Source organism: Apis dorsata, unplaced genomic scaffold, assembly GCF_000469605.1.
Source record: "Apis dorsata unplaced genomic scaffold, Apis dorsata 1.3 scaffold_326, whole genome shotgun sequence".
Classification (NCBI taxonomy): Eukaryota; Metazoa; Arthropoda; class Insecta; order Hymenoptera; family Apidae; genus Apis; species Apis dorsata.
In genome coordinates this window covers 154,359-163,529 of record NW_006263594.1, presented here as the reverse complement: position 1 = coordinate 163,529, position 9,171 = coordinate 154,359, and the positions used below count along the sequence as shown (strand labels likewise).

The 9,171-nt window shown below is 36.3% G+C and overlaps 3 protein-coding genes and 1 long non-coding RNA gene across 4 annotated transcripts; 3 read left to right on the top strand and 1 right to left on the bottom strand.

Annotated features, from left to right (window-relative positions):
• Positions 1–336: 336 nt before the first annotated feature.
• Positions 337–1,578, bottom strand: LOC116185913. Its single transcript, XR_004150803.1, has 2 exons — positions 964–1,578; positions 337–894 (listed from the first exon to the last, which is right to left on the bottom strand). It is a non-coding gene; the product is annotated as an uncharacterized LOC116185913 (long non-coding RNA).
• Positions 1,579–2,692: 1,114 nt separating this feature from the next.
• Positions 2,693–3,660, top strand: LOC116185903 (longitudinals lacking protein, isoforms A/B/D/L-like). The gene is made up of 2 exons (XM_031511487.1): positions 2,693–2,827; positions 3,301–3,660. The coding sequence occupies exons 1-2, from the start codon at positions 2,693–2,695 to the stop codon at positions 3,658–3,660; spliced, it is 495 nt and encodes a 164-aa protein (XP_031367347.1).
• Positions 3,661–4,899: 1,239 nt separating this feature from the next.
• Positions 4,900–8,215, top strand: LOC102677489 (longitudinals lacking protein, isoforms A/B/D/L-like). The gene is made up of 3 exons (XM_006617721.2): positions 4,900–5,309; positions 6,528–6,786; positions 7,438–8,215. Coding segments are annotated over exons 1-3 (264 nt in total). The 5' UTR covers positions 4,900–5,305; the 3' UTR covers positions 7,439–8,215.
• On the top strand, positions 7,524–8,872 carry LOC116185902 (zinc finger protein 64-like). The gene is made up of 2 exons (XM_031511486.1): positions 7,524–7,755; positions 8,580–8,872. The coding sequence occupies exons 1-2, from the start codon at positions 7,524–7,526 to the stop codon at positions 8,870–8,872; spliced, it is 525 nt and encodes a 174-aa protein (XP_031367346.1).
• Positions 8,873–9,171: the final 299 nt, after the last annotated feature.

Sequence of the window (9,171 nt, the reverse complement as noted above, 5' to 3'; positions counted from 1 at the left end):
ATATATATATATATATATATATATATTACGAAACAAAAAGTGACAATCATTCGATTTTGTTCATATTTTATTTTTTTCAAATTTTTAAAAATACGTACCTTATACGATAACTCATCTTTCGCTTCAATATAGTCATTGTTCATTCGAATCATTTGTAATTTTTGATATTTAATCATTTTTTTATGTGTTACTTAAAAATAATTTTTTTTTCAGATTATTTACATTCTGAAGTTTCTTGGTGACAGTTTAAGAATCTTTTGTCCTCTCTCTCTTCCTTTAATAGAGAATTTATTGAATTTTATTTCGAAAATATAACATTTTTACACTTTTTTTGCAAAAACGTTGATAAATAATATGTTATGCAATGTTTATAGAAAGGAGGATACTCCCGTGATATTATTTCCCGAAACGAAAATGGTTTCGTGATTTTTGGCCCATTCTGCGCGTTGTGAAACGAATTCTTCGATCGAGCAGCGTGGCGAGTGACTTAGTTGTTAGATGTGTTGAAATTGAAATTGTGTCGTGATATTCATCTAAAACGATTAACCATGAGAATATTTGTATTTTTCAGAGCAATTATCAAACCACATCCAAAATTACGGATGGTGTCGCGCGATGGCGAATCGTAAAACGACTCATCCTCGAGTTCTCCGCAAGGAGATGAGACACCTATGTCCAAAATGTGGACGTACATTCACCTGGCGGTACAATCTGCAGCATCATTTGAAGTACGCTTGTGGACAATTGCCACGATTCAACTGTCCCTATTGCGCTTACAAGACTAAACACACGTCGAACGTTAGGGCCCATGTGCGTAGGAAGCATCCTGATAGAGAAGTCTACGTTGTCGATCTAATGAGTATTCAACACTGAGTGAAGCATACGACTAAAATGCTATATGTAGATGAAATAGCGTGATAAATTGCGCATCGATCACCGAATTTTAATAAAAATCATCCTTACTTGACGAACACTCGCTCGTTCATTGAAAAATCCTTGCGTGCATGCGTTTCCTTCGTACGTGTCTTATTATATCGTGATATTATTGTATATTTATATATTGTGAGATATATATTGGACCTCGAGATTTGGGGTGATAATAATATTTTTATGTTGCTCGGAATTTAGAAATTCTTTAAGAATTCTCAAAGTTTCGAAAATTTTCCAGATTCTAAAACTCGAATTAATATATAAACAGTTAGTCCGGCTTCGACTCGATTCGGCAATAATCGGACGTGGTCGGTTCTGTAGCTCCGAATCATTTCCGATTATTGCCGAGTTGAACCGAAGTTCGATCGTTCTTGATACTTTTAACTCGAGTCTAGAAATCCTGAAAGTTTGAAAACGGAACATGGCACAAAGTTTCGAGAATTTCTTGAAAATTTTGGGGCCGAGCAATACAAAAATGTGAACGAGATATTTGTGATTTTTTTTCAGAGACAAACTACTTAACACCGCAGCAGAAGGAAAAGGAAGTTCGTTGGTCATCGATCAGAGGAAGCACGTTCTCGCGAACAGACGAACAACACATGCAAAAGTTTCCTTGCGGGAATTGTCACAGCGTGTTCAGCAGAAGACACAATCTTCAATATCATTTGAAATTCGAGTGTGGACAATCGCCACGATTTAATTGTCCTTATTGCGCGTACAGAACGAAACATCCTTCTAATGTTCGTGCCCACGTGCGCAGAATTCATCCTGGCAACGAGGTCTACGTCATAGATATAAACAAGATTTCAAGTTGTGATTTTCCATAGTGCGTGTCGATCGTGTTACTTTTAGATGAACCTTTCTTTTTTTCAAGAGGATATTTTAGTTTAAATAATAAAATCAATCTTTTCACATTTTTTGATTCATTGATTTTTGAAATTAAATATACAGATCCATATTTATGCAACTAATGGATGTTTGAAAAATCGATTATCCCTTTAAGCAATGTTTAAAAGTGGAAATTGCTTTTTCATTTTAAATAATCAAAATGTTCAAAATGTTGAAAAGATATTTTATAGTTCGAGTTTAATTATTTTTAATCAAAAATGATGATAAAGATGTTTCTAAAATATACGTAATATAAAATCTCATGATAATTTTTGAAAAAAATTGCGAAATTAATCTTGAAATAAACATTTTCTGGAATATCCTCTTAAAATTCTTAATTATAATATTTACTTAAAAAAGATTATTTTATTCATCATCCATGACACTTCCAATTGCTTTTTTATCATAATTTATTTTTATTTAACGAATCTACGAATTTATTTCCCATTATTTAAAATATTTGTATTTATGTTTAGAAAAATTTAATATCCTCATCTCTTTCTCTCTCTTTCTCTTTCCTTTTGTCAATTTTATCTAATTAAAATTAAATTAATCTATGTACATAACGGCTTTTTTCATGTCAACAGTATTTACATCATTGACAATCGAATCGAATTTGAATAAGAAATCACAAAACTTGTCTCTCATATATCATTGTCTCCCAAATCAAATGAAAATTCGACGTAGTTATTTGGTAAAACTTTTTCTGTTCGCAGGTGTTCGTTATCCAGTATCGCGTCATCCGTGTTATCTTGATGGCCACCAATACATGCAGAATCACGAGCGAAGCAAAAAATATTCTTGCCACAAATGTGGCAACGTTTTCACGCGAAAGAATAATTTGTATAAGCATCTGAAATTTCAGTGTGGCCAGATGCCAAGATTCTGTTGCCCTTATTGTTCATATTGCACGAGACACTCGTCGAACGTTAGATCTCATATACGTAGAATGCATCATAACCAAAGAGTGTACGTCGTGGATATTATCGACAATCAATCCAAGAACGACGTAATGCGATAATTACATTATAATAATGCAACAAAAAACAAAGGACGACAAAAGGATCGTTTGACACACAAACAATTATTTTATTTTTTTTTTATTTTATTTTTTTTTATTTGCGTTAAAATCGAATAATACGTTCCATACGATAAATCTAATGTATTAAAATTGTACGTATAACATATTAGGCAAACAAAGTTTTGTATAGCATTTGAATTTTTATTTCGTAATGCGACATATTTTATTATACAACCGTCAATATTTGTAAGTACATTTCTTAAAATTTTTGCGATAACATTTGCCAAATTGCGAATATTACGATTATAATTACGCGTTTCCAGCTTTTTTTTCATCGATGACACCACACTCGATAATTTTCTAACTTTGCGTAACCCGTAAGAAGTTGGACTCTCGATAAGAGCAGAACTCTTGTAGAACAAAAAAAAAAGTAAAAATGTAAAAGCATCGCAATCAGCCAGACACGTTTCGTTCCAGATATTACTGGCCCGTTCACCGTTTACGGGGTCAACGTTGGTATCGGAGACGGCCAAGGCCAAAACTATGGCAAACTATGGTCCCGAACATCGAGTCAAACCGATATAGACAATAACTATAAGAAGAAGTTCCCGTGTCCGAACTGTGCCTGTGCCTACAGCCAGAAATACTCGCTGAACCGACATCTGACCTACGAGTGCGGCCAAGAGCCGAGGTTCAAGTGTCCACATTGCGAATATCGGTGCAAGAAGTCGGCCAACGTCTACGAGCACGTGAGAAGAAGGCACAAGAATTGTCAGGTGTACGCGATCGACGTTCTCAAGGCCACAGAGCATCACATTTAAACGATTCCACTCTCGCAGGAACGAAGTAGTCTCGCATTGCTGCTTCTCATTACGAAATTAGAGTTAGATCGACGCGTTTCCCCCTCCCCCCCTTTTTTTTGTAAGTTTCTATGTGACATTTTAATCGATATTCGACGAATTATACACATATTCCAGGCTATGAATAAAAAGAGCCATTCGTTCAGAAGCAGCTGGGTCGATCGTCGTTGTTTATTTCACGTCCTTAAGTTAAGTTCTCGCTAAACAACAACGAGGAAATATCAATTGTTTGTTTGTTTAATAAAATTGTTTAATAAACTGTTTAATAAATTAATAAAAGAAAGAGAAATTATAAAGGAATTCTTGCATTCTGTTTTCAAGTTTGTATTACATATTATATACGCATTGAAGTTATATCTTTTTAAAATAAGAAATGTTGATTATTTTTATTTATTCGAAAACAAATAAATCAATTTCTAATTTTGTCCGTCAAAGAATGATTGAGATTCAACAATAAAATATAATATTAATTTTGTTACATATCGATTGTCATCGATATCAAATCACCGAAATACAACTGATTCAGTCTCTCCAACGTATGGCGTCATTCTTAATTATAACAAACATTCACATCAAGAAATCAAGAAACGTGGAACATGGACGATTTCCTCGTTCGTTCAGCGAGGACTCGACTTATCCCTTTTAAACGACACCAGAATATCTCCGTCTCTCCCCAACTCTAATTCCGCTTCGCTCTACTTCGCTTCGCTCTGCTGGTTGCTCTTATCTTGCTCTCGCCACGCTACATGCCATGCACTGTTCTGCACCTCCCTCCCCGTGCTCCCCTCGTCTCCCGATGGTCACGACATACAAAACGAAGATAAATTTAGCTATCAACGATATGTATCAGAGTTGTCTTTTTTTTTTTTAAACACGTTCAGTGGTGAAAATCTTCTTTTCCAGGCGTCGTCTCGCGTTTGGTTTGCGCAGCTTGGAGACAGCGCAAATCGACCGCCCAACGACCCTCCGCTGCTAATAAAAGGTTCTTCTGCTCTAACGCTTGCGGCAGCTCGTTTACCCACCGTGGCTCTCTAACCAGACACCTTCGTTACGAGTGCCTGCAAAATCCACGTTTCAAATGTCCGTCTTGCGACTTTCGTTCTAGATGGACCTCGGACGTTTATAGGCACGTACGAAGAAGACACGAGGGTAGCGTCGTACGTTGCATCGATATTGGTAGAAATTAATTCAGGATGGATATAAATAAACACACACTTGTCCTTCACTGTACACTGAAGTGAAAAATGTCACGAAAAATAAAAATGCTTGTCCATCTCTGTCGCGTTGTATTTCGAGGTTATGTTTATCGTTACCGATATTCTCATCGATAGGAAGCATGCAAGCTGTGTCGGAATATATATTTGTGGGATACATTTGGACGAAAGGATTAACGAAATTTGTTTTCGTTGTGGAGATCGTCATCGTTGCGTCGAATGGAAAAAGTAACAAAAATTTTCTCACGATGCGTATAACGTCTAAAATAACACGTCATGGTCGCCATGATGGTAACTTTGGTGGCGCTGATTTCTCATCTGGTAATCCTTGAAAAATTTACGAAATATTTGCAGGACACCGATCGAAGATTCGACCTCTCATAAATCAAAAAATGGGTACGATGGGATAGTAAATCGAAGATGTTTGATGTGCAGAGTTGGAAAGAAATTTATGGAAAGAGGGATAAGATAGAAACAAGGAGAATAGTTATTTCTCTTTCGAATTTGTATTTTTTTTTTCTATGGATTTTATTTTAGCTCTGCATTTCTTCTTCGCTGAGAAGAAATCCGCTGGGACATTTTGTGAATGTGTGATTATTTTTATGTCTCTTTTTTATGTCATTTTATGTTGGGTTTATAAAAGGTAACTAATCAGATTTGTATTTGCCTTGAAGGATTTCTTCTGAGTTTATGGTTTACGTACTCCTGTTTAAAAATCTTAGGGATAATTTTAACGTTTGGTGAATATCATTTAAATTTAAATTGCATGCATCTTTTTTGGGAAAAGTGATTAAATAACCCTTCGTGTTTTTAACGATTATACGATTTATTTTTATTTCAAAGTAAATATATCTATCTTAAGACTTTTGAACGGGGGTGTATACTCGGAATTTCGATTCACGATATAGGTGTGGCACGAATCAGTCGCTATATTTTAAATGATTCTAATAACTTTTATTAAAACCTAGTCATTTTGTATTTTTTTAATTTCCATTGCATATTTTTTTTCTATTTTTAAAATTGAATAATTTATAACATCATATATGTCATGTATAATTTCAAATATAAAATAATTTTATTGATTTATGAATTATCTATTAATTGATCGTCAAAAACAAAAATAAATCTTGATAATTAATTGTAATATAACATAAAGAAATAAAATTATTTCAGGATTTAATAACTGAAACGATATACGATATTATAATTTTGAATTAATTCTTCCCTAATATTTTAAAAATATTATAAAAGAAAAATATATACGATAAAATAAAACGATCACAATTTTTTTGTTTTTACACCAATTAATTCTTCACTTAACACCAATAATTTCACGTTCTAAAAATTTTTTTTGTTAAATTATTACAAATATCTCAGCGATTAATTAGTGCCATACTTTGTACGTACGTCTTATGAACATACATCGAAACATATCGTGAAAAAAAAAAAACACTCGATCCCATTGTGTTGCATTGTCTTCCATCGAATCGTCGAAGAATCATCGAGAGGACGTCGATCGACGTCAATTTTCAGCTCCTGAAAAAAGGAATAAATTGTCCCTCGTTCGCACATCGTTCACAATATATCACCCCGATTGTTTCATTCTGCTTTCAGATTTTCTGTATTACGCGAACCATTCCTACAAGAAGCAACGATTACGATTCGACAACTCGTACAAGAAATTTCCGTGCCCGAATTGCCCGAGCGTGTTCGTCTGGAAATGCACGTTGAAGAGGCATTTGCGGAACGAGTGCGGCCAAGAGCCGCGATTCAAGTGTCCACACTGCGACTACCGTGGCAAATGGAAGGCGAACATATGCAGACACATCAAGAGAGTCCATAAGAATTGCAGCATTTACGTTTTGGACACTTAGTTAGCACATTTTTACTCGATTCATCCGCGCACAGATTGGGATACGGATCGTCCGATTTTATTAAAATTATCTTCCATGAGAATTGTTTCGAGGCCGATAATTATTCGTCGAGTATTTTGTCGTGGCGAAAATTTTCTGCGAATGAAGAAAATGATGGATTTCGCGAGGATAACCAAGATTAAAAATTTTCAATGAATAAAATTTTCGCGTGGATAACTCATTCTATTCTATAAAAGTAAGAATTTATAGGTTAGGTAAACTTACCTAGTTACATAGCGATAAAAATTACGTCACGATTGGACCAGTTACAATTGCATAGTAAAGTTATTGTCGAAAGAATTTTGAAATCTGGTTTCACAAACAAATCTCGTAGAAGAGGAACGCTTTCAAAAATCATCTCGTATCCCAATTCACGCGTTCGAACCTTCGCGATCCCTACACTCCTCAAACAATTTTGCCAATATTTTTACATTTTGTGTCGATCGATTCTTATGTCAATAAAAACTAAACGTTGCTATTACGAATTACATCGAAGATAATAATTACACGCGTTTCCTCGTATGTCGACATTATAAGCGAAAATTTAAAGAGAAAATTTATGGAAGCGATATTATCGCCATGAGAAAATTTCGTCTGCTCGTTTGTTACAGGTAACGGGACGGAGAATTGGTGGACGTTCGCGGATGGTGGGTTATCGGCCGAGTACACGGCCAATAAATCGACGAAACGGAGACGAATGAAAGTGAGGACGGCCGTGTACGCGTGTCCAACACCGAATTGCGCCAAATCATTTAATTGGAAAGGGAACTTGAACAGACATCTGAGATACGAGTGCGGCCTTCAGCCACGGTTCAAGTGTCCGTATTGCGCGTATTGTTGCAAGGTTAAAGGGGACGTAAACAAACACATAATAAGAAAACACCAAGGTTTGGCTATTTACGTGGTCGACCTGTTCGCGTCTACGACAAGTTAAAACGACCGTGTTTTCAATTTAATTTAAATTTGTATTTTCGTTCGAATAAAATGTACGACTTGTCTTTTCCCCCCCTCCTACTACTCCCAACATTGTTCGAAACGAAGTGGTAAAAGACAATTTGCAGTGATTACGTTCTGGTGATTGTATTACATCGATTGTAATTGTTACTTGTTTCACGATTGTACGATTAATTGTGTTTCTTTGAATACAGGTTGAATTACAGACGATATTTTGATTAAGAATTTAAGACTCTCACGATCTTAACAAGGTTTTTTTCAAGCAAGCATTATCGCTATATTACTTTTAATCGATCTCGAATCGTATCCCAATGCTTGGCCAATTAGATTCGATCGAGTGTCTCGACGATGTCTCGATAACTTTTACTCCTGATCCAATCTTGTTTTCGAATCGTTCCTCGATCGAGTACAATAATTTTCCAAATTATTATCCAATCGATCAAAGAACGATTTCTTCTTCTTCTTTTTCTCGACGAGCAAGTATATAGTGAAAACACGGTGATACATACATATCTCGTGTAACATTGTTATCCGATCCTCGGATGAAACTGATCGAGCAATGTTGACAAAACGTTGGAATAAAATTCTTACCAAAACGTTTACATGTAACATCTGAAACTGGTACGCCTGCAATTCGAAACGATCAAACGATGATCCCCGATCAAAGGAACGGAGATCGGTTCACGTTGTTCGCTCGATCCTATCTCTCGCGCTTGATTATCACCAGGTGACCCCTCCTTCCTCTCCCCCCTCCCCCATCCGGAACGTGTTTGATCGCGAACAATTGGTTGTTTTTCAGGGGGCAAAGGATCCACGTTGCGTGTGGACGATCATCGTCAATGCGGCAATTGGTTAATGAAACCGAGCAAGTACGCCTGTCCGAATCCCAATTGTCGAAGCGTGTTCGCGTGGAAGAGGAACTTGACCAGCCATTTGCGATATCAGTGCGGTCAGCAGCCACGATTCAAGTGCCCTTATTGCGAGTACAAGTGCAAGGTGAAGACCGACATACGAAAGCACATCAAGACGAAGCACAAGAACAGGGATGTCTACGTGATCGATGTGTTCCAATCGTGGCAACTCCTTCAGTGAGAACGCGCACGAATTTGCAACGAATCGACAAATTCGGGAGGAGAAACGAGAGGAGATACACTTTTCGAGACCAAGTTCGTTCGACCAAGGATTCCCTCGTTTTCTTTTTCCTCGATTCGAAGGGAAATGTCCCGTAAAGTTATCGGCCGTAGAAGAAGAAGGTTTGATCCTTGTCGACGTTTCGCATGCAAGCCTTTTTTCTTTTTCCTTCTGTGTCTCCTGGCTTCAGGATATCTGTGTTGATTANTTACGCAAACAACGTACTAACAACGAGTCAAAGTTTTCGAATTACGTTTCGT